The 25,366-nt window shown below is 48.9% G+C and overlaps 1 protein-coding gene across 2 annotated transcripts in view; it reads right to left on the bottom strand.

The window, feature by feature from the left end:
- The window catches only part of SEMA6B (semaphorin 6B), a 148,421-nt gene that overhangs the window by 42,359 nt on the left and 80,696 nt on the right, over nt 1–25,366 (bottom strand). For both annotated transcript variants that reach the window (XM_088149321.1, XM_088149322.1), the window contains exons 2-4: nt 13,112–13,246; nt 11,656–11,782; nt 102–162 (exon numbers count right to left, since the gene is read on the bottom strand). In XM_088149321.1, the coding sequence (XP_088005447.1) occupies nt 102–162; nt 11,656–11,782; nt 13,112–13,217 (294 nt within the window). In that variant the 5' untranslated portion in view covers nt 13,218–13,246. The remainder of the gene's footprint in view (nt 1–101; nt 163–11,655; nt 11,783–13,111; nt 13,247–25,366) is intronic.

Raw genomic sequence — 25,366 nt, 5'->3', positions numbered from 1 at the left:
TTGCATATCACTGCAATGGCAATAATACTATTCTTTACAATTGGTGGCAAGCTGGTTAATCTCCCAACTGAGCAGCAGGATGGAAAAGCTTCAGCACTCACCCTGTGGTAGCGCATCTCTCCGGCCGCAGCAGATTCCAAGCTGATCCGGTATAAGTTATCCCTGCATGGAAAGAAGGGAGGGGGCAAGGAGGAAATCCATTTAGAGACACCATGGCATCTCCTCTTCCTGTTTCAGCACTTGGAAAGCCCCCCAAATACAAGCCAGCCGGTCTAGTTTAAAACAAGCCAAAAAGGGAGGGAGCGAGGGAGGGAGGCAGGCAGGCAGGCAGGCAGGAAGAGAAAGAAAGAAAGAAAGAAAGAAAGAAAGAAAGAAAGAAAGAAAGAAAGAAAGAAAGAAAGAAAGAAAGAAAGAAAGACAGACTGGGAGGGAGGGAGGGAGGCAGGCAGGGAGGAAGGAAGAGAAAGAAAGAAAGAAAGAAAGAAAGAAAGAAAGAAAGAAAGAAAGAAAGAAAGAAAGAAAGAAAGAAAGAAAGAAAGAAAGGGAGGGAGGCAGGCAGGCAGGCAGGCAGGAAGAGAAAGAAAGAAAGAAAGAAAGAAAGAAAGAAAGAAAGAAAGAAAGAAAGAAAGAAAGAAAGAAAGAAAGAAAGAAAGAAAGACAGACTGGGAGGGAGGGAGGGAGGCAGGCAGGCAGGCAGGAATAGAAAGAAAGAAAGAAAGAAAGAAAGAAAGAAAGAAAGAAAGAAAGAAAGAAAGAAAGAAAGAAAGAAAGACAGACAGACTGGGGAGGGAGGGAGGGAGGCAGGCAGGGAGGAAGGAAGAGAAAGAAAGAAAGAAAGAAAGAAAGAAAGAAAGAAAGAAAGAAAGAAAGAAAGAAAGAAAGAAAGAAAGAAAGAAAGAGAGGGAGGGAGGGAGGGAGAGCGGGAGAGCGGGAGAAAGAAAGAAAGAAAGAAAGAAAGAAAGAAAGAAAGAAAGAAAGAAAGAAAGAAAGAAAGAAAGAAGGAAGGAAGGAAGGAAGGAAGGAAGGAAGGAAGGAAGGAAGGAAGGAAGGAAGGAAGGAAGGAAGGAAGGAAGGAAAGAAGACAGGAAGGGAGGGAAGGGAAGGGAAGGGAAGGGAAGGGAAGGGAGGAAGGAAGGAAGGAAGGAGGGAAGGAAGGAAGGAAGGAAGGAAGGAAGGAAGGAAAGAAGACAGGACGGGAGGAAGGAAGAAAGACAGGAAGGGAGGAAGGGAGGGAGGAAGGAAGAAAGAAAGAGAGAAAGAGAACAAGAGAAAGGGAGAAAGAAAGACAGGAAGGAAGGAAGGAAGGAAGGAAGGAAGGAAGGAAGGAAGGAAGGAAGGAAGGAAGGAAGGAAGGAAGGAAGGAAGGAAGGAGAGAAAGAGAGGCTGGAGCAGTCTGCAATTAAAAAAAATCATTTGCAAAGCAAGAACACCCCAGAAACTTGAAACTGAAATCAAGACTTCAAGGGGGTCCATGGGTTTGTAAAAAAAACTTATTTTAAGTCTGTGAAAAACGCTCCGTTGCATCTCCTGGCCAGACAGATGGTCGCTGGAGGCCAACGAAATCTCTGCTCTTTGACTGCACCCCTCAGGGGACGACGGGCCTCTCCAGGTACCGATGCAAAAGCGTCTTCTTGCCCCGTTTATCATTTTAACGCAGCACCAGCTGGCAGGCCTCTCTTTCAGCAAAGAGACCCGCAGAAGCCTCAGACTGAGCACGCTGAAAGCAGTTCTTGTCATGCCCCACAATTTGGGCATTGTTCTTCCCGCTTGGTGCCACTCTGCAGCCCGCTCCAGGCTGACCGGTAAAGCCAGCGCTGCTGAGTTCAATGGGACTTAATCCCAGGTAAATACATTTAGGACTGCAGCCTTTCTTGGTGGGGGAGCTTAAAGGCTTATCAACTCTTTAAATATATCTGCATATACTAGACCAGGGTTTCTCAACCTTGGCAGCTTTCAGACGGGTGGACTTCAACTCCCAGAATTCCCCAGCCAGCAAGGCTGGCTGGGGAATTCTGGGAGTTGAAGTCCACCCGTCTGAAAGCTGCCAAGGTTGAGAAACCCTGTACTAGAGGTTAAGCAGCCTCTTGCTTGATACATGAACGTTTGCACTTTGTATAACGATGTTAGAAAGAAAAATGAATCGGCATCTTTCTTTCTAAGAAGAGCAAGCCCGGGGAGGGTCCTACCAGCTTGTTTCTAACAGTGGCTGCAGGGTGTGGTGGTCAAAAAAGTCAAAATGGTGGCCACACGCATGTAAAAGAAAACCCCAGCCCATTTTTAGGGGCATCATAAATAAAGCAAGATGGAAACAGCCCTCCCTTGTTCATCCCCAATGTTTTTTATCCAGATACACTGCATCTGGCCACTGAGGCTCCCTCTAGCTATAACTGAGAAATATAGCTTGGACCAACTTATCAAGTGCCAGGTCTTCAATCGGGTAAATCATGATTTAGAGCAGTGTTTTTCAAAGTTGGCCACTTTAAGTGGTGTGGACTTCAACAGAACCGATCGTTTGGCCGCTCCCCACTCATCCAGTTTGATGAGATTCTTAATGAACACCCCTTTGGTACAATTTTCAAGTCAGGTGCGATTCAGCCTATCTTTAACTAGCTTTCTAATCAGCGTTTTAAGGAGCAGTTTGTCCAATACTTTGCTGAAGTCAAGATCTATTACATCTACTACACAGCGTTCCCACAATCTACTCAGGAAATTGCCCAGTCAAAAAATGAGATCAGATTAGTACGGCCAGATTTGTTCAAGACAAATCTGTGCTACCTTCTGATATTATTGGATGCTTTCAAGAGGCTGATAGATCAATCTGTTGATCATCTCCTCTCAAATCCTCCCAGGTCTCCATGCCAGATGGACTGGTCTGTACTTTGCTGAATATGTTCTCTTCCTTTCCCCCCCATTTTTGAAGATTATGCTCCCCTCCAGTCATCTGGCACTTCAAGATTACATGTAAGATAATACAGTCTTGGCTTACAGTGGCAATTGGGACTGAAATTTCCACCACTATGCAACACAGTTGTAAAGCACAATGTCACATGACCGTGCCACTTAGTGACGGCAGTTCCAGTTGCCATCATTAAGTGAGAACCATGCAGGTCGTTAAGCAAGGACCTCATAGGAATGCGACTTGCGACTTCCTGTTGGCTTCTCCGTTGACTTTGGGAAGGTCAGACATTGTGACCGCGGGATGCTGTGACAGCTGGAACTCCGAGGATTGGTCATAAGTACCACTCGTTCAGCCGTCGTAACTCTGAACAGCCCCTGAATGAATGGTCATAACCTGAGAACTACCTGTTCTGTAGGGTGCCACCATTTAGGCATGGAGATTTAACCCTAGCCTCCAAGATCCCTGGTCAGCTTGGCTAAAAGGTATAATAAAGCATCATCTAGAGCAGTGTTTTTCAAACTTGGCAACTTTAAGATGTGTGGGCTTCAACTCCCAGGATTCCTGTGATGGAATGGAATTATGAAGGCCAGGCTCAGGGAGATAAGCGTTTTCTTAGTTCACCGCAAGAGCGTGGGAACTTCAAGAGGATGAGGCTGGCACCTCCCTGAGGAATTCACGGTGTTGTGGCTGGCTGGCTTGGGAGCTGGGGTTTCAGTCTGGGGGGATTCTTGCTAGAGGTTGTAGCTAATAAACCTGACAATTCCCCAGCCAGAGAACTTGAAGTCCATACATCTTAAAGTTCCAACTTTGAAAGACAATGATCTAGAGCAGCTGATCTCATGTTAGGCTTCCAAACTCCAGGATCCCCAACCCTGCATGGGATTCTGGGAACGGTGGTCCCATCGAATTGGGAGGGCACCAGGTTGGGGACCGCGTGCTCTGGGCCGCCATCTGAACCCCATCTGCTTTCTCTTGCCAGACAATTACAACACCAGGCTGGCCTCTTTCGGCTTCACCTCCAAAGCGGCTGTTGCCGCTGCAATTCAAGGGCAGCACGTGCTCCGGGGGATGATCTCCACCTTGCGCACATCTGTCCTTCTTTAAACTTTTATTCATCCCAATTAAATCGAGCGTGGCGGCTCCGCTGGAGCAAAGAAGCCACAGGCCACTTCATTTCTGAGGCTCTCAATTTGAGTCAGCGGAACGAGCCACTGGAGAGCATCAAAGCACTTTCGTTCCACCGGCCGCTCGTTCTGAGCGTCTGCGGCGGGAAGCTGAGCCCTAATGGAAGCGAAAACGGTCGGCAGCCGCAAATGGGCTCCTGTGCGGGGCACGGCGGGCTGCAGCCTGCAGCGAGTCAGGCTGGGGTGAGGAAGGGGCCCAGAGATAGCCCGGAGCCACTCCAAGCGCTCCGGATCAGAATTCACACGGCCCTCGTTTTGCACGCTGGACCGTTAAGCACCCCGCCTTGCTCATCGACGCTGCGGGGAGGGAGCGAGGTGCGTCGCGGTGACGCTGCGGCCCGGGATGGGAGGGGGCAGCGCTGTTCAGGCTGCCCTCAATGTGGCAGTGGGGCAATGGGACGGACGAAGAGGTGGGGCAGGACCCAAGGGTGGGGCAGGACAGGGCAAAAACCAAGCGTCGTTACACTGCCAGGAATCAAAATGCGGTGAATGCAATTGCTGCTGCTGGTGCTTTCATTACTCCTCCTCCTTCATCCCCATTAAAAATTGCAGTAGGGTCATTTGGGGAGGGGTATTGGCCAGGAGACCCCAGGTGGGTGCAAAAAAGTCAAGATGGCAGCTGCAATGGTGCGATCAAAGCTCTGGTTTCTATGTGCATTGGGAGGAAACAGGTGGCGCTTCGATCACAGATGCCATCTTGACTGTTTTGACCACAACCTCCCACCCGATATTGGATCGCGTGCATTTCATTTCATTTTCTGCAGCCTGAAGATCCCAGGTTGACTACCCCTGGTCTCCGGCTTATACAACAGGCAATGGATTGAATGTGCATTCATTCGAAATTTGGGATGACGTTGGGGCTGGAGGTAGAGCCTCCACTCTCTGGAGCAGTGTACCTTTCGATTGCAGTTGCTCTGCTCTCTTTGCTGGCTGTGGGAGAAAAATGGGGCCAGGGTAGACCAAGCTGGATCCAGCCCCACTCTTTTCCACTTGGGGAAAGCCACAATTACGATGGCAGAATAAGCGAGGATGAGCTTGGAGCCTTGCCTCCAATTATAAATTGTATTTTGTCTTGTTTCCTTGTTTTAATGTTTTTTTTTTTAACAAATTGTAAACCATCCAGATTCACTGGGAGTTGGGTGGCATATAAATTTAATAAATTATGATGATGATGATTAAATGGCTTTTTTGCTCAGGGCACTGATGCTGATGCAGCTTTCCAGACAAGACTCTTGCCAGTTCAGTGCAAACAAGAGTGAGCAGAATAACATCGGGAGTGGGAATTTAGACTGAATTTTATGATGAGCCCTTACGAGGGCTCTGGCAAAGTGGTCGTCGGATGACGCCAGGCTTTTGAAGTTTGCAAACCAGGTGCCACCTTGGTTCAATAGAAACACGGTCCGTTTGCCTTCAAAGTTGTTTCTGGCAAAGGTAAGAAAGGGTCCTTTTGCAACCGTGAGCAGCTGGACCCACAGCTACAGGCATGCGCTTTTACAAACGGTGCACCTGCGCACCGTTACCCCACGATCTCAGCCACATTGCCCCGATTTTATAAGTCCCATTAAAAACATAAATAGATAAAAATAATATACCCAAAACAGGATTTACGATGTGCAAGGCTGAGGATGTTGGGAGGAGAGACAGAGAGCCCCAAGTGTGAGACAGAGCCTGTATCTTTATTTTATTTTATTATTTTATTTAGCAAATTTATACAACCCCCCATCTCATGAATGGGTCTCTTGGCTATGTCGAGGGTTTTTTATTTTTATGATTCTCTGCCAGTGGTGTATTTCATTTCCTGTTTTATTTTTTTGAACTGTATATTTGTTTTTAATGATGTGAGCTGCTTAGAGTCGTGAACTTTCTTCCACGAACTTGTTTAGATTAGGTTTAATGATTTGTAATGGTTATTTAAGACTGTTTGAATTGTTGGTTTTACTGTACACTGCCTAGAGTCACATTTGTGAGATGGGCGGCTATCTAAATTTGACAAACAAATGAATAAATAAATGTATTTGAGATGGTTGGCCATATAAATCGAATGGAAGGAAGCAAGGAAGCAAGGAAGGAAGGAAATGGAGAAAGAGAGGAAGGAAGGAAGGAAGGAAGGAAGGAAGGAAGGAAGGAAGGAAGGAAGGAAGGAAGGAAGGAAGGAAATGGAGAAAGAGAGGAAGGAAGGAAGGAAGGAAGGAAGGAAGGAAGGAAGGAAGGAAGGAAGGAAGGAAGGAAGGAAATGGAGAAAGAGAGGAAGGAAGGAAGGAAGGAAGGAAGGAAGGAAGGAAGGAAGGAAGGAAGGAAGGAAGGAAGGAAGGAAATGGAGAAAGAGAGGAAGGAAGGAAGGAAGGAAGGAAGGAAGGAAGGAAGGAAGGAAGGAAGGAAGGAAGGAAATGGAGAAAGAGAGGAAGGAAGGAAGGAAGGAAAGAAGGAAGGAAGGAAGGAAGGAAATGGAGAAAGAGAGGAAGGAAGGAAGGAAGGAATTGGAGAAAGAGAGGATGGAAGGAAGGAAGGAAGGAAGGAAGGAAGGAAGGAAGGAAGGAAGGAAGGAAGGAAATGGGGAAGGAAGGAAGGAAGGAAGGAAATGGGGAAGGAAGGAAGGAAGGAAGGAAGGAAGGAAGGAAGGAAGGAAGGAAATGGAGAAAGAGAGGAAGGAAGGAAGGAAGGAAGGAAGGAAGGAAGGAAGGAAGGAAGGAAGGAAGGAAGGAAGGAAGGAAGGAAGGAAGGAAGGAAGGGAAGGAAGGAAGGAAGGAAGGAAGGAAGGAAGGAAGGAAGGAAGGAAGGAAGGAAGGAAGGAAGGAAGGAAGGAGGGAGGGAGGGAGGGAGGGAGGGAAGGTCAAACTAAGGAGAAAGTATACCTCTATCTAAAAGGGAACTTCAAAGAATTGTTCCTGAGAAGGATTTTTTTATTATTATTTTTAATTTAGGGCTGACCTAAATGTTTTCTTCTGATGTATTCACCTTCAGGACCTAATTTCCAAACTGAAGAATCTTTGGAAGAATTTCCCCTCTCAGCCAATTTCTTGGATTCTGCATGATTTGATTTTCACATCTCCGACGGCAATATTTTAGCCTAATTAAGCTAGAGAAGGCCAAGTGTTTGGCCCCAAGGAGACCACATTCCTTATTTTCTACTCTGCAAGCCTGAAAACATATTGCATGCGGCTGATTGATCGTATCTGGAGCTTGAAGAATTGCAACTTGGAAAAGCCGTTGCTGCTCTGGCTGGACCTTAAGCTATCTGAGGTTATGGGGCTCCATTAACTCAACTCTAAAAGATGCCCTCGATACCAAAGATTAATTCCCAGATTTCAGCAAGAGGTTACAGGGCTGGTGGTTGCGAAGCCGGTGAAGAATCTGCAATTGTTCCAAACATTGTGGCACCGTGACAGCACAGTAGTAAGACAAAGCGATCCTGCACCAACTCAGAAAATATCATTCGCTGAATTGCAGATCTGGGAACCTGAACAGCAGAAATGGGGCTTCTGGAGGAAATTCTGGGAGCTGAAGTCCACACATCTTAAAGTTGCCACGTTCGAGAAACACTGATCTAATGCCTCAATGATCAGTCTCAGAGGAATGGGAAATAAGAAATAAGGAGAGCTTTTTTCCTAAATGTTTGCAGAGAGATTTGCTCACATCTTATAGGCAGTGGAAAACGCTGCCTATTACAGTGTTTGATCTTGGATGCAATGAGGGTCGAAAAATCTATTTTCCCGAAGTTACGTTGATGGGGAAAGTGGGAAACCTTAAAAGCGTGCACTCTTTGGGCGCCTTCATCCAATCATCTTCCAGCGGGTGATCTCTTTTATTTCCAACTGCGTTATCCTGTTGGCTGTTTATGGTTGAGTGGAATAGTCAAGGATCAAAACAATCTGAAACAGATCCAAGATCCAACCTCATTTTTCCCCCTTTTTTTGCACCTTGGTTGGAAGGGAAAATAACCCTCTGTCATTTGGGAATACCTTCAGAACAAACACGTGAAGGAAGAGAGAACTAGCTGAGAGGAGAAGGAAGGCAGAGAAAAATGTGCTTGGATGGAGCTGATGAAATCCTCAAAAAAAAATAAAGAGAGAGGGGAGAAGGTAACATGTGAAGTGGTGATGGGATGTGAGGATGCAAGCATGTTTTACAAGGGGCTAAAAGCGAACCATGCTGGTGCAAACTTGATTTAGCTACGTTTCCTCTTTTCTTCCTCGTCTGAAGCCTTTAATTTCTTTGGCTGCTATTTTTTACTCCTCATTTCTTTATTTCAGTTTAGACAATGGACTCTGAGCGGTTCACAAGTAATAACTTAAAAATCAGTGCAAACCAGAACCAAGATGGGGCCCAGGCACAATAAACAGAAAAATCCCAAGGGCCCCCTCTGTCTCACCCCAAGGCCTGGGAGAAGAACCAGGTCTCAAGGCTTTTCAGAACGCCAACAGGGTGGGAGCCCCACAGATTTCAGGGGGGATCTCATTCCAGAGGGCAGGTGCCGTGACAGAGAAGGCCCACTTCCTGGGTCCTGAGAGATGGCATTGTTTAATTGAAGAGACTCGGAACACGCCAACCCTGCTGGCATGTACCAGCCAGGTGGAAACCATGGGAGACGGGCAGTTCCTCAAGTAACCAGGTCCTATGCCGTGTAGAGCTCTATAGGTAACAGCCAGCACCTTGAATTGCACTTGAAAGCAAACTGGCAACCAGTACTGCACACTAAGCAGGGGTGTTCCACGGGCACACCAAGGCATGCCCATCACTGCCCACGCCACTGCATTCTGGACCAACTGAAGCTTTGGAGTGGTCTTCAAGGGCAGCCCCATGTAGAGTGCATTGCAGTACTTGAGCCTTGAGGTGACCAGGCATGAGTGACCATCTGAAGGGCCTCCCTGTCCAGATGGAGCTCTGCAAACCTTGGCCACCTGCTCTTTGATCAGGAGCTGGGAGTCCAAGAGGACAGAAGAACAGAAGCCGGGCCCTGGTGGAGGGGACCCTCGGACCATCTAGCCCAGCAGTCTGTTCTCCCAGAGGCCCACCAACTGCCCAGGGAAGCCCACCGGTCTCCCAGCAGATGCCCTTCAGAGGAGGCCTCGCGGTCATCAAGGCTAAGAGCCCTGACTTCCATGAATGGGTCCAACCCTTTGGTGAAGCCAGCCAAGCGGGTAACCAGCCCCACATCTCCTGGTAGCAAATCCCAAAGTCGAATTAACCATTGTGTAAAAAATACTTTCTTTTGTCTGACCTGATTCTTCCACAATTCAATTTCACTGGGTGACCTCTGGTTCTATTATTCTGGAAAGGGGAAAACAGCTTCTCCCCGTCTGCTTGATCCACACCAGGCAGAACTCTATACACCTCAATCATGACCCCTTTCGTTTGCTCCTTTCTGGGCTAAAAAGCCCCCAATATCACAACCTGTCCTCATGGGAAAGCTGTTCCAGCCCCTTTGGGGGTGCAGCGATCCAAACCGCACACAATACTCCAGAAGTGGTGGCACCACTGATTTATATCAGGGCATTATGATACTGGCATCTCTATTTTCAACACCGTTACTTATCCCTCCCGTGCCGTTGGCCTCCTTTTACAGCAGATGCACACTGGGTCGACACCCCCAAATTGCGCCCCACTCTTGGGCACCCCATCCAAGAGTATGGATGAAGAGTCCTTGATCCAGGGGGTCCTAACACCCACAGCCACTGGGCCTTGGTAGATCAAATCAGTCGGTTCTTCCTCCTCCAAACCCCCACAGCCTCCAGAACAGTGTTTCTCAACCTTGGCGACTTTAAGGTGTCTGAACTTCAACTCCCAGAATTCCCCAGCCAGCATGGCTGGCTGGGGAATTCTGGGAGTTGAAGTCCACTTATGTGAAATTCACACATGCACCGAAGAAGTGGCCACTAACTTCTCCCAGTGCTTCCCTGTGACGTCACTGGGTGCACTGATAAATTAAATCAACGCTCCCCCTCCGTGCACGCTGGTGTCTGCCCTTGAGCATCCCCACAAGGCCCCGATGCCAAGCTTCGCTGGGCACAATGGGAAATGGAAAAGGCAGCCAGTCACGCCCTCCCTGATCCCAGCCCTGCAAGGGCCATGCCATCATTGTTCAACGCCTCTTGGCCCGGCCGAGGTCCTAGCTGGCAACGGGAGGCGTGCCATGCTGTCGACCGTCGGAGAAAGCGGCCCGTGAGCCATGGAGCGCAGGAGGCGGGACCCAGCCACCCCGCCGGGTGGCGCCGCAAGTCGCTAGACCTCATTCCAGGAGGGCCGTGTCCCAATCCGAGAGGGGCCCGCTGGGAAAAGCCCCAGCCAGAAGAGTCTCCTTTCTGCAGCCTGCCGAAAACCTCTCCCGTCTTCCCGCTGCTTCCCGTGACCCACCGCTGCTCATTTATCTCGCTTTTCCTCCTTCTCCCTTTGATGCGCTTCCCGTGGACCGCGGGTTGCTATGGCGACGCAGCAGGCCACTGGCTCTGCCGTTCGGCCCACTGACTCAGAATCAGGCGACTCTTCTGCAATCCCCTCGCGCAGCTGGAGCCTTCCCCTTCCTCTGCCCGCCGCGCCAGCTGCGGACACGGGCTCCTTTAACCAGGATTGCAGGCTACCCTTCCACACCGAGGGGCTGCGGCCTCGTTGGAAGCTGGTGGAGGGGGGACTGGGGCACGGGCAGAGTGCTTTTCCTTTCAGCATCCTGCACTTGCCAACTCTGAACTGTCCTTGTACATCGGAAGACCTCTGCAAGCTACCTTCTGGGGTGCGAGCCCCCCATCCAGGGCATCTGAAGATGGAAGAGGGTCCTGCCTGCCCCCAACTGCCTGCCCCCAAATCCACTGGTCTCTGAGCATGGGAAGAGAACCTTTCTGCCCCTGGTCAATATGCATCAGAAAAAGGTTGAACGGTGGAACGTCTGTATTAACCGAGGCCCCTCTTCCAAGTCACCACCAATAATGGTTTCATTCTGGTGCATAGGAGGATCCTATTTTCTATACAACTCTTATAATTTGGGGTCTTCTAGACTGACTACATGCCATCAAGTTGGCGCTGACCCTTAGTAACCCCATAAAATAGATTTTTTTAATCTTCTAGATCAGTGTTTTTCAACCTCAGTGACTTTAAGATCTGTGGACTTCAACTCCCAGAATTCCCCAGCCAACATGGCTGGCTGGGGAATTCTGGGAGTTGAAGTCCACGCCTCTTAAAGTGGCCACGGTTGACAAACACTGCTCTAGACAGCTCTGTAAAATGACTTTTGACTCAAAGGGTCTATCTCAGTCCTATTGACAAGTTTCTCCTGCTTCCAATCCAATCCAATCCAATCCTCTTCGATTGCAAAATTTCTGACCTCTCTCAGACCAACTGGAACTAGCGCTCCGTGTTGTCACACCACCTCGGCCAACTAACGGCTACAGCTAGCAGTGTAGAATGGATAGAACCTCCACCATCAGAGGCAGTGTATCTGAGATGGCATAAGGACACACTTGGCTGGCCACCCTGAGCAGCTGCTTATCAGGGGAAAGTTTCAAAATTGGAAAGGGGGCCATGCTGTGGAACGTCGGATGCCACGGAAAAGTCAAAAAGGGGAACGAGATTGCATCAGGTTACCTCTCCCCAATAAACAAAGTCCTGTTGATTGTGAGCATCCGCTGGATATGGAGGCGCTCAGCCCCACCGTCTTGGCTGGCGAACCGGCCCAGTCCGTTGCCCACGAAGACGGCATATTGCTTCACATCTGCAGGAAATCCAGAAAAAGTGGGTGGGACATTACTGGGGACTACCCAAAGCCTTCTCGGTCTAGTTATCCAACCTCAGGATGTGGAAGAGCCAAGCGGGGACTGCCCTGGCATTTTTGATGGACGTAGGATCAGGTCTGGATCAGGGTGGGTTCAAATCCCTGCTCCTCTCCATGCAAAGATGTAATGGTCTGTGGGAATGACCGTGGGAGACAGGAGGAAGAGCCGCATACAAGGAACAGTCAGATAAGCAGCAGCTGAGCCTGCAGAAGGAATGGGGGTGTGGCAAACATCTCAGAAGGGGCCCTCCCTAGTTTCTTGACTGTAAAGCGGACGGGGGAGAGATGTACTTTCAGACTTGCAAGATTCTGTTAATGTAACCTTATAATAAAGATAGAGCTGGTACTCCTGGATGTGCTTCTTGTCTGGACTACCTTGCAAGGCTGACATCAATCCTGTAAGGTAGTCCAGACAAGAAGTACATTTCTCTCCCCTGCCTTTACAGCCCAAGAAACTAGGGAGGGTCCCTTCCGAAAGATTTGCCATGCCCCCATTCCTTCTGGCCTCTGATCTGACCATTGCCTAGTCTGCAGCTCTTCCTCCTGTCTCCCAAGGTCATTGCAAAGGTTCACCCAGTCAGTCTGCAACCCCCATCCTTGCAGAGGAATGACTGCATTTTGGAAGATGACAAAGCCAGGGGTTTAATAGAGTGCAAACAGGGGAGGCAGCCACTTGGGGGCCTGCTGGCCCCCCATGCCTGCTGGACTCCCTGTTCCTTGCTCCAGACTTCCAACAAACTTGGTCCTGCAGGAAAGGGCTACCATAATTGGGCTGCAATAAGCCAAACAGCCACTAAAGGGCAGCAAAGGTTTCACATTTTCCGTATCTTTTGCTGCCCCCTCGCGGTTATTCAGGTTAATGCAGCCACACATTACAGAATCCCAGGAGGAAGTAGAGCAGTACATAATATATACCAGTGTTTCTTACAGCGTGGTCCAAGAACCCCTGGGGAATCCCCCAAGACCCCCTCAGGAGTCTGCAAAACCAAAATTATTTGCAGATATAAGCCACAGGCAGCGTCTGCAAGAGAAAGGCCAACCCCAGTGCTCTTTTTCACAGAAGAGATATGAATATGTATATGTCTATGTAAAAACATTGCACAGTCCTAAAATTGGTTCACAGCTGCAAGATAGCAGTGAAGGGGGGAGATTTAAATTTTTTGGGGGGGGGGAATTCTCCAATAGTTCAATGGGATACCCCCCCTTGGAAAACTGATTGCAAAACCTCTTGGGCAAAGCTGTTGCCTCGCGGCTGCTCCTGGCACTTACAGTCCTCCAGAGCGATGCTGATGGGCCCCGATTCTTCGGGGAAGTGCGCATGAGACATCCTCTCCAGCAGCAGTAGAAAGATGAAAGGCAGACAGACGGGGCTCATGGCTTCCGCGCGGTGTGCCCTTCACACCCCTGAAACGGCAACGGAAGACAACCGAAGAATATTAAGCTGTTAGCCGAAGAAACTCAACAGTATCCACATCGTGCCCTGCCACATTGCTTGGGGAAAACAAAAATCAAGTCGGCTAGGACTGGACTAGCTTGAACCCAGGGCCCCACCGGACGCCTACGTTCACTGTCAGGTTGTTGATTTGTTTCCAAAATCCACAGGGTGCCTGTCCCGCCTCCCCCCTTCCCTTTTCTCTTAGCGGTTTGCTGTGGAAATGAAGATGCCAGCTACAAAGACAGATTTCCTCTCCTGTGACCCTGCGCTGAAACAATTTATCACCTGTTTTCTTCTGCTTCCCTGCTTGCTCTCAGGGTGCGTCCCAGTTTCCTTTGAATTCCTCTGGGGACGTTTTTAAGCTTACTTTCTTTGATGGAAGCAGTGAAGAGGGCCAGTACTGATACTGTTATTTCATAGGATGTCACCTCACCCCCCGCAAGGCTCCCCTTCCTTTTCACATTTCCCCCAAAGCCCCCCGCAAAGGGGTCCTCTCAACTGAACAGAAGAGTGCAAAGCCAGGCACGCTGCAGACATTTTTTTCCCCAAAAAGGACATTCACACGTACCTTTTGGCCATCTTTTTGCTTCGTTAAGGGCAAGAAGACCCCATTCCCCCCCCACCCCCCCAATGCTCTCATCCTTTGGGAGAAATTTCAAGAGCAAATGCTCTTTTATCAGATGGAATGAGAAGCAGTAAGAAAAAAGGGATAGGGGAATTGCAACTCTGAAGGAGAAAGGATTTAGTCCCTGTAAGGGATGCGAAAGCAAAGAGGGAGGAAGAAAAAAGGGGGTGGGAGAAAAATTGGGGTGTGTTTAAGAAGGGCTCAGAATTGTACAGGCTTCCCCTCATATAAGGTTGTCCCCCAGGGAGATATATAAGTGAATGAAAGCAAAGGACAACTCTAATGGTCTGTGGGAACGACCTTGGGAGACAGGAGGAAGAGCTGCAGACAGGACAACTGCCGCGGAAACAGTATCTCAGCCCCCAGAAAGAAAGGGGACGTGGGAAGCATCTCAGAAGGGACCCTCCCGAGTTTTCCAGAGAGCAAAAGGAAAGGAGGGGAGAAATGCTTTCAGTCTTGCAAGATTCTGTTAATGCAACCTTACAATAAAGATAGAATTAGTACTCCTCGTTCTGCTTCTTGTCTGGACTACCTCACAGGGCAAATAATGACATTCAAATAGCAGCCTGGCCCAACCAAGCATCTGAAAGATATGTGGAGACTGCCGCTCCCAGAATTCCTAGCCAGCAGGTCCTTTGGCAGGGAATTCTGGGAGCTGCAAACCTCTGAACGGTCCCACATTCAGGGAGCTGCCCCACAGAAGCAAAGAAAGCTTAAGTGGAGTCCAAGCCAACTCCGGGGGACTTCAAGGACACGTTCACAGGGTTTGCTTGGCAACAGCACGGGAATGGTTGGCCATTTCCTTCTTCCAAGATGTCTAGCCTACCGCCCTGAGATTTCCTGGTGGTGTCCCATCCAAGTACTAATCAGGTCTGACCCTGTGCAGCTTTTTCAGGAACAGTTAGGTGCTGCTGCCTTGCCAGGCAGCCTATATGCAGGAAAGAGCAATTCCACATCCCCAGAAATTCTCCAGGCTTTCCCTGTTTTACAACAATGCACCAAAATGAGCCGCAACCCCTATTTCTTACCCACGCATCCCAAAATGTACACACGCACCGAACATTGAGAGAGAAACGGTAATCACTGCCTGTTATACTGCTTAAAATGAGAGCACTGGGAAATTCTGACGGCTCCTTGCTCCGAAAATCCACAATGCACGTTCCACTCCGGTAAAGACAAACTTTCTCAAAGGGATTTTCTACTTTTCGATCCAAAGGAAAGGCTTAAGGAACGGGGGTTTAAAAACAGCAGGTAAGTGAGAGGAACCCAACAGCCATGCCTGGCTGAACATCTCGGATCTCAGTTTCTCCCCTCTGATAATTTTGGGCATGTTCTTCCCCAAATTTAGGCATTCAATACAAGCCACCAGGGTTACCGATATACTTAGTGCCACTTATGCAATGATGCCATCACACCTGCGCGTCATGTGCCTCTTCCCCCCCCCCACAGATATCCCTGCACCTTGACTCATTCCACCCAGTTTGCTCAATAAAGTGCTATTTTTAACAAAATCAGCAGAAACCGTGCCTGCAAATATATTCTAAGGCATCAACTTGGAAGTAGTCCTATTGAATTCTTTGGCACCTACTCCTCCCAAAATGAATTCATTAGGGGTGGGCCGTTTCCTAGTTCCAAAAGCACTGGCAAATCATCCTCTGGCAAAAATCAGGAGTGGGGGACATGTGAGGCCTCAGAAGACCATCTGGTGTTGCAGTGATTGCCATCAAGTTGGTGCTGACATGCCATCCAGTTCCATGCCATCAAGTTGGTGTTGACTCTTAGCAACCACATCGATTTTCTCCATGATGATCTGTCCCCAACCTGGTCTTTCAGGTCTTCCAGTGGTGCATTCATCCTCTCTGTAACTGAGTCCATTCCTCTTGCTGCTGGTCGTCCTCTTCTTCTCCTTCCTTCTTCCTTTCCCAGCATCCGAGCCTCCTCCAGAGAGCTGGGTCTTCACAAAATGAGTTTGAAGTAGGAGAGTTTGAGCCTGATCATTTGTGCCTTGAGGGAGAACTCTGGCTGATCTGTTCAGTGATCCATTGATTTGTTTTCTAGGCTGTCCACAGTATTCTCAGCGTCTTCTCCAACACCAAAGTTCAAAGGCGTCAATACTCCTCCTCTTCTGCTTCTTCAAAGTCCAACTTTCGCTTCCATAAAAGGTCACAGGGAATCCCATGGTTTGCACGATTCTGATCGTTGTGCGCATAGACACATCATGGCATTTGAGTATCTTTTCCAAGGCCTTCATGGCTGCTCCATCAAGTGCGACTCTGCGGCACATTTCTTGACTGCTGGCTCCTTTATTGTTGAGTGTTGCGGTGAGATCATGGGAATGGGTGCAGCTCAAATGTTTTGCTGCGGCTTCTTTCTGGGTTTGGAGGGAGAGGTGCTGGAGAGGTGTTGCACCCAAGCCCCCCCTTAAAACCATCCCACATCTTCACAAAATTGCTCCACTGAAATTCAGCCCCCAAATTTCAAAGCTGGGATGCTGAGAAATTATATAGGGACTATAGATGCAGGTTGCCCACCCTCAAAATCAGTGTTTCTCAACCTTGGGAACTTTAAGTGGTGTGGACTTCAACTCCCAGAATTCCCCAGCCAGCCATGCTGGCTGGGGAATTCTGGGAGCTGAAGTCCACACTGCTTAAAGTTGCTAAGTTTGAGAAACATGGCTCAAAATAAATGATCTGTTGTGCTTCTGCAATTTGCAAATGGGAAGAATAACAAAAGGAGGGAGAAGAGAGACAGAGTTTTAGCCCTTTGAGGTAGGACAGGTTAAGAAACAGGCATGGCAAGGATTCCAGAATCTTGTACTAAGAATAACAGAATCTGGCAAGCCTCTCCAAGTTTTGCTCTGCCCCGATACAAAACAAAATCAAGGCGGCGTTATTCTAAGTCTCTCGCTCACACTTTCCTCTTTTTAAAGCACCGGATAATTTTTTTCTGCACGTCCTTCCTTAGTGGCTCATTCATTGCTCCTCTTTTCCCAAGGTCAGCTCCAAATTCCTTTACAGAGACCTGCACTCCTTGTGAGCAGACCCCTAAGGGAGATAACATCCCAAGTCGGGGCTACAAATTGGGGTTTGCAACAGACAGATCTTTTGAGGAAGCATGACGTTGTCTCACTGAGCAGAAAATGGCTCTTGGGTGCACAGATTGCATGAGAAGTTGGGGATTCAGTCAGTTGCCACAAGAAGGGCATGGATGAAACTGAATTTCTTCCCCACTGTTGGCCCTGCTGAGAAGACTCCAAAGTGCGTGCGGGAAGGAGAGAAGCCGCCATCTCTCCCATCCCTCCCCTCCACCGCCCTCTCCCTTGCTACAGACGAGGATTGCAGCGAGAACTAATGAAATCAGCAAATTGAGGACAAACAAAAGGAAAATATTTCACCAGGCATCGCGTAATCCACTTAGGAAATTCAACTGCCTTGAGATGTGTACAACAGCCACTTTCCGAACATCCTTGGTAACCGAGTTTCAGGATCAAGCTGTGTGAGACGGACGGCTCACGGCTGCAGGAGACTCGGTGCTTTGCCGCCTGCTGTCCAACCCGAGGCCTTCAAACTTTGGAGGTTGAAGGCCACGTTCAGAATTTGGACAATCGTTTCAGCCCATCTCTGCAATCTGGCAGGGCTTTGATTTGGCTCTCGGATGAGGGCAGCGAGCCTTGTCTTCTCTGAAGCCTGAAGATCAAGACGTGGATCAACTCCTTCATGAGCAGTACTTGGTCTTTCTCCTTCTGTAAAGATCTTAGGACAATAACAGGTCTAGGAGTGTCAGCTTTTTCTTGGGTTCTGTAGACTTCATTCCCATTAGAGATGGTGATGGTTAGAAACTTGGAAGGCTTTAAAAGGGAAATGGATAAATTCATGAAGGGCAAGGCTACTGCTGGGTTAGGACGGGCCTAGTCTTATCTTCTTAGAAGGTTTAAGATCTTTAGGCTTTCTCCACTTTACAGGTCCAAGGATGGATTCTCTGCCTTGCGTATCCAAGGCCCTCCTTCCACCCTTTGTGGACCAACTAGAAAGGTCAAGTAGCAGGTGATGGGAAAAGGGTCTGCTCAGCCCAGGAACTGGAAATCACCTCAGGGTGGTCAACAGTGGACTTGATGTGCTGAGTATGGCCCCCTGCTCCATCCTTCTTTCTACCCCTCCACCTATCCTGTCCTGTCCTGGTTCTTTAGGTGGCTAAAACTCAGCTTAGATCTTCTACTGTACTCTACCCAGTTGGTCCCTCAGTTCTCCTAATTCGAAAGAAATAAGCAGCTACAGTAGTAATATCTCCACCCCCGACCCATGCTTGCTTCATAAGGTTCCTAATCCTGTACCGAAGGGCTGAGTCCTTCCTAAGCTCCATGTCTCTGGACTCCCAAACCATCCACTGTTTGAGAAATTCGACTCTTGTAGGTCACCTGTTTCATTCAGTCCTACCTACCTCCAATGGCTAAATTGGGGTCGGTCACTGCATCGCTCAACCTTACAAGATCGTTGTGAGGGTAAAAGGAGAGCAAGCATTATATGCTGATGTGAGTTATTTGCAGGCAAGGTGGCCCACCCCACAGCGACATACTTTTCGTGCGTTTTAAGATTAGTGGAGAACTTTCCACAAGCTTCTTTTTAAAAGGTTTTGCTCTATCTTGCTGAAGCTTGGGGATCACAGTCCTGTTTCTAAGCTACGTTTCGAGGTTACTCTGACCGCATGTCACACTGCCCTGATCAATAAAACTTACGTAATCTTGTTTGAGGAATCTGACAGAGAGCCTGTCTCCAAGCGCCAGATATCAAAGAATAAAATGCCTGGTTTTGCTCCACACCGGGATGCTTTGGATCACGACTAGGCTAGGTCACTCACAAGCCACTTCCAAAATAAATTAATACAGTATTTCCTTAATTTATACCTCCCCCCCCCCAGCAAATCCTTTTCTCCTTTCTTTTGGCAGAAAGGTGTCATTAATCCTAATTCTCACTTTCAGTTCACAGGTATAAGTGGGAGGGGGTTTAGGAGCCCTGTAAGTGTGACAGCTAAGGAGAGAGAGAAAAATCAGAAAGGCCCTAATAAACTAGATAAACAGCTAGAAAAGGAGATGTCTATAGAATATTGGATTTGGAGAAATTCAGTGTGGATCTGGAGGTGGGGAAAGGACTGTTACCTAAGGCCTCTTTTTACACGATGGAGCATTCAGAAGATATCTCCTTCCAACTGGGAATTTAAGGGGCACGATGTTTAAAAAGGTGAAGTCTCCTTTCAGCCCAGTTCCACTCCAGATTATTTCTTGGACCCATCCATGTGGTTTTCTCGGCAATTCTATGGGTACAATTTGCGCGGCCTTCTTGGGGACGTTTTCGGCCTTCTCCATCTAACCTACAGATTTCCTGTTGGCCTCCCATCCCATGACTGACCCTGCTAAGTTTTTTGAGATCTGCCCAGCTTATGACAGTTTGCGGTTTCCTGCTTTTTGTGAAAACCTTTTTTCCAAAGTGGGGAAAAAACTTTGAGATGGTTATGGTCTTTTGCAAAAAGAGAAGGGGGGGAAAAAGGGGCAGGTCTGTTTTCTTTCGACGTTTTAAAAGAAAGAGGAGAAAAAGAAAAAACCCTCACTTTTCAAAATGCAAAGGAGAGAGAGGGGGGCAGAGGGGAAAAAAATGAGCTGACGTTCATGAAAACTTCTGCCTTTGAATAAAATACGTTAGTTTGAAGAGGTGTTATCCAATTCCTCCTGATTTTTGGCTACCACAGACTGAACTACGAAGCACAGGGAGAATAACCCTATTTATCTGTCAAGGCTCCAGAGATCTATTGCTAAATTTAAGCTGAGCAACTTTGAGACAAGGTGGGACTATCCCATGAAGCACGTTTGATGGGGGCTGCGAGGGGTTTCCATCAATCTCAGATTTGGCAAAATTTCCTCCGGTTCCTTTGAAACAAAGAGTCTGGAGGCCCCTTCCAGCCTAACCAATTTTATTTGGTTTTAACTGATGTTTTTGGGGGGTTGCGATCCAGTTCCTTGGCACCGTGGCGTATGGTCCTTCCATCTGATGAAGTGGATTAGGTCCACAAACTTTTAATGTTATAAAAAAAACAGAATAGGTTAATTTTCACAGCGCCCCAAATGCCTGTTTTTATTTTTTGCTGTAAAAGACAAATGGGGCTGACTCTTTGGAAATTTTCTTTTGAATTTGGAATGATCAGCACCTTGGGCTTGGGAAGAACCTAGAATTAATCACGGTGGCTTTTAAGCCAACATCCTTTGTGAGCGTGCATTTTGGGCTGTGCGCTCATGCCCTGAGTTGGTGGCATATCCTTTTTTTTTTTTTTAATTCTAGGTCCTGTAGTCAATGGCTGTAGCCGAGCAAAACTGCCATCAAATTAGTGTTGACTCTTAACAACCACAAAGATGGATTTTCTCCAGGAGGATCTGTCCCCATCCTGGTCCTTCAGATCTTCCAGTGGTGCATTCATCCTCTCTGTAATTGAGTCCATTCATCTTGCTGCTGGTCCTCCTCTTCTTCTCTTTCCTTCCACCATTCCCAGCATTATGGACTTCTCTAGAAAGATAGGTCTTCACATAATATGTCCAAAATATGATAATTTGAGCCTGGTCACTTGTGCCTCGAGTGAGACCTCTGGGTTGATGTGTTCAATGATCGAGTTAGACCTCTGGGTTGCGTTCAATGACTTGTTTTCTCAGCTATTCCCAGAATCCTCAGGGGTCTTCTCCAACTCCAACATTCAATTTGCAGGCTCTGTCCACAGTAAAGCCCACTGGGTGCATTCATCTGCCAGAAAGTGCTGGCAGTGAGCTGGGAACTCTATACGTGGCCCCCTTTCAGGAGGGTGTGAGCCTTGCACACACAGCTGCAAACACATGTTGGTCCTTGTTCTTGGTGGTAGGTCAAGAACCAGCGGGACTGAGAGACTGGGGCCACCTTCTCGTCTTCTGGTCCTTCCAGAAGCTTTGGATGACCGTATCTCCCATAATCCCCTGGAGTGACCTTTGCGCCTTCCCACCCAACAAAACTTTTAGGGCACCAGCATTTGGCAAGACCAAGCCAGAGCGTTGGGCAAGGATTGAGCGGTTGCCGTTCGGTCTTCCTGATGCTTCATCGCCTGATGGACCCCTTTTCTCCAGCGTTGTCTGTTAGGAGCTGCTCCTTTGAATCCTTGCAAACTCATGTTTGTGGTATCCGTGATCCATCTTCCTTGTCTTCTGCTGGCCTCTTTTATCACTGCCTTTTATTTTTCCAAGCAGGACAGTCTATTCCAGGGTTTCTCAACCTTGGCAACTTTCAGATGGGTGGACTTCAACTCCCAGAATTCCCCAGCCAGCCTTGCTGGCTGGGGAATTCTGGGAGTTAAAGTCCACCCATCTGAAAGTGCCAAGGTTGAGAAACCCTGGTCTACTCCAATAACTTCCCTTTGCAGTAATGTGTCCCAAATCTCTAAGCTTTACCTTCCTTCTTAGCGCCCCAAGTTCCACCTTGCATTAAGGGACGCTGAGCCTGTCTTCAACTCTTCCAGCCTCATCTATTCCTCCCCCCCCCCCAGCACTCTCTCCAGGAGAGCTGAAAATACATTTGGAGCCGAAAGAGGCTTTGGAGGAACATCACAGCCATGTTCTTCAGCTATTTAACCTTCCTACCCTGAGTTGCAGACACTCCAGGCGTTCCTCCCACACACACACACACACACACACACACACACACAGCTCTGCTCTTTCGCCAAAACTCTCTAGAAGCCAAGAGACAAATCTCAGCCTCTTCGTTCGGCTGGCTCGACGGGGCCCTCGGGGAGAAAGCAGATTGCCCGTTTCCACATCAAACCGAGAGAGAAAACACGTCTTTGCCCTGCATGGTGGACTCTTTTCCATAGCCTGCTGCTATTGCTGGGGGTGTCTGGACTGCAACCCCCCTCACCCCCTCCCCACGGTGGGCAAGGATAATGGGATGTGTCAACTAAGGACTCCAGCAACTGGAAGGATGGGTGCAACTGGGCACAGATCGTCCTTGGTTGCAACAAGAGACCGTGATGGAGAAAGCTCCCTCTGCTTGATCTGAAATCCGTTGGGGACGGACACGCTCCTGCGTTGTTTTAAAAAAATAGCCTTTGGCTTCACTTATTAATATCGCTTTTGGCCTCGTAGGCACCCATTGCTCCTGAAAAATCTCTAATTCTTTTCCTCCTTGGACACCGGATCATCTTTGAAGCCAATGACGCCTGAGGCATAATACACCCAAGCATTACAAGATAATTGAATTTGTATTCTGCATTTAGCCCAGAGCCGACATCTGGGCCATCACAAAGGACAAACAGAGAGTGAGAAATTCTTCCTTTTCTAGCCCCTTACGCAGACTCTGCTCATCCTCTTACCCAAGACTTGCTATGGGCCAATTTCCCAAGCGTGGCGTCCTCTAGAAGATCGTTTTCCAACCTGGGCAATTTCAAGGTGCGTTCACTTCAACTCCCAGAATGGCCAGGCTGGCGGGGGCATTCTGGGAGTTGAAGTCCACAGATGCTGGCTGGGGCATTCTGGGCGCTGGAGTCCACCCATCTTAAAGCTGCCCAGTTTGACAAAGCCTGCTCTAAGTGGAGGTCTCTCATTGGAGTTACCAGCTGGTTAAGCTGCTCTGGCAGAAAATGACTCATCTGAGCCTGGATTGCCATTTGCAGATGTTTCATTAGGTTCATCGTTCTTCAGGGCATCAGCAGAATAAGAACCAAGAACGCCGTTTCGGTCACAAAGGAAGCCGCGCGCTCGACAGCATAGCCCGCTGGATCACGTGCAAGTCTGGTGAGATAACAGACCTACGCGCGCAACTAACCGACCGACCTTACTTCTCTGTGACCCCAGCATTGAAGATGTTACCTAGGCAATCTGCAGGGGTACAAGGCACGCTCAGAGCATGGCAAGTCTGCTGCGCAAATCTATTATCTCTGATTTTAAACCCTCATCATCGCCCAGAGCAGTGCCACACTAGGGACACCGTGGGAGGATCCAAGTGGCAGCTGTGCCCAGTTTGGGTTTAGAGGATCGGTCCTAAAGGAGGCCTAAGGAAGATTCGGGGCCCACGAATACCACGGCTGGTGATCCTGATCCGGAGATGCCATGCCAAGAGGATGCGGGTGGCGGGGAACGGGCACGGAGGAGGCTGGGACAGGGTATCCAGGAAGAGGGCTCGGTTGGTTGGCTGGCAGGCAGGCAAAGACCCATTTGTGAGTTTGGGCATTTGCATTTCAATAGCCCCCTTTTAGTTCCCAAGAGCTTCAGCTGCTGTAGGCTCCCGAAAAGACAGAACTATTCACGTTAAAGGGGGCGGGGGCAGGGAGGACGCTGGATCCACTCCGAACGGATGGGAGGGCGGGAGGTGAATCGGATCCGATCCTAAAAACGGGATCCAGAAGTTGGTGCGCCGGGAGGAGCGGACTGAAAGGGAAACGCAAACCCTCCATCCGTCCCCAAAGCACCCCGTAGCCCAGGAGGAAAACAGACCAGATCCGACCGCTAAGGATGGCGAGGCGGGGGCGGGCGGGCTGGTTCTTTCACACAATACCCAGAATCTTGTTGATGCCGTAACGAAAACGGCTTGCAAACGGCTTTTGTTGTGATGGTGGCCGCGGCGGTGCGCAGTTGCTCACCAGCATCTGGAGGAGGCACCGAAAAGGGCCGTCCCCGTTTCCCCCAGAAACCGCCCTGTGCCAAATGCACCCGCGGAGGCCCAGCTCCTGGGATGGCGGGCCAGGGGCGTTCGGAAACATCTGGCAGTAAGGCAGCCCCAGTGGTGTCTCCCCTCCCTCCGGAGAGGAGGTGAGGGAAGCAATTTAGGACATTAGTGAAAAGGGTTCCAAGCGCAAACAATGCAAAGACAGATGGAGATGAGTCACAAACGCCGGCGGGGAGGACAAAGGAAGGAGGAAACATTCGGGGCCACGCGAAGCCCTTGGTGTGGGCCTCCGGGTGGATCTGTTGAATCAGGGCTGTGCCCCGTCTTTCCTCCAGCAGTCCTCCACGCATTCGTCCCCCCCCCCACAACCCGGTGAGGTAGGTTGGGCCGAGAGGGAGGGGCTGGCCCAAATTCAGCTAATGAGCTTCTGGGGATGAGGGGGGGACTAGAACCCGGGTCTCCCCACATCTAGTCCAACGCCTTCACCACCACACCAGACTGCCTCTCGTAGTCCAGAGGAAGCCAGAAGATGCTGAGAAAACGGCCAGGTGGGCCTGACGCATCTGACCCGGAGCATCCACCAGGGAAGGGGGTCAAACAAGTCAAAATGGCAGCAGCAGCTGCATGGTCAAAACCCCACTCTTTTTGGGGCCTGCAAATAACAAAAGGGGTGCAGCTTTCATGGTGCCTTCGTGATCCCTGCCTTGACTTTTTTGACTCTTCCTGTGAAGGCCCTGCATCTAACCCTGCAGTAAGGTAGACTGCCTTTGAATACGGAGCAAGATGGGGCTTTTAGTCTGCCCCATCTATTTTGTTCGTTGAAAGGCACCTTGCCGCAGTGAATGCCACAGCTTAAGTATCCTTTGCTGGTGTGTCTGCTCCACGTGAGCTCCTGCTGGACCAATTCCACTGCCTCCCCCCCAGATCTCACCCTCGGGGACCGGAGGATCACAACTCTGTCCACTTTCTCTACCCCAAGCACCATTTCACACGAACATCAATTCTTGGCTTCAGGAGGGGCCGTTCAAGCTGTCGAGGCTGACCCCTTTTCAGCGCCAAAATCCAGATTACAGCACACTAACCCTCCACCATGTTCTTTCACCTCGTCATTTTATATTTAAACTGAATAAAGCTTAAAATTTGCTGGCCTATCCTCAAAGGGGTCCTCCAGTCCTGCTCATTTATTTGCGTCTGAAATCTTTTCTATCTCTACCACATCCTTATTTGAAATGCAGCAGCCAGGATGGTACATTGCATTCCCAATGTGCTGTGCTGAGGATTTATATAATGCCATTATGATCCTTGCTCCAGATTTATGTAATAGCCTTATAACCAACCTGACATACGGGTTCTTTGTATTAGCCCCTTTTGAACATACCTAATTTATCTCGAACAGGGACTTGCTTAACAGTTGAAAAAGAACTTCTGGGGAAAATACTCCTGCTCAAATCCAAATGTCGCTTAATGGGAAGAAGAAACCAAGTCAGAGTAGATCTGTTTGGAGGTAGCATAGACCTTGGGCCTTCTGCATCCAAAGGAGATCTCCTAGCAGGGGGGCTCAACATTCTAGTCCTCATTAGTTTAAACAGAGAGCTGGCTGAATCTGGAATCGGTGTTCTATCTGAATCAAGGGTGAGGATGTCAAGTAGATTCAGGGCTGGAGTACATGAGTATTGTCAACAGTGACGGACAGCCGCAGCACAGTGTTCCTGATAGCGGTTCTCGCTCACTGCTTGGAGACACTAGGGCAGTGTTTCTCAACCTCGACAGCTTGAAGATGGGTGGATTTCAACTCCCAGCAT

This window comes from Python bivittatus, unplaced genomic scaffold, assembly GCF_059951505.1.
Source record: "Python bivittatus isolate LINGU-HERP-01145 unplaced genomic scaffold, Pbiv_v1 ctg000580_np1212, whole genome shotgun sequence".
NCBI classification, from domain to species: Eukaryota; Metazoa; Chordata; class Lepidosauria; order Squamata; family Pythonidae; genus Python; species Python bivittatus.
The sequence above is the reverse complement of the archived record's forward strand: the minus strand, read 5'-3'. Positions and strand labels throughout refer to the sequence as shown.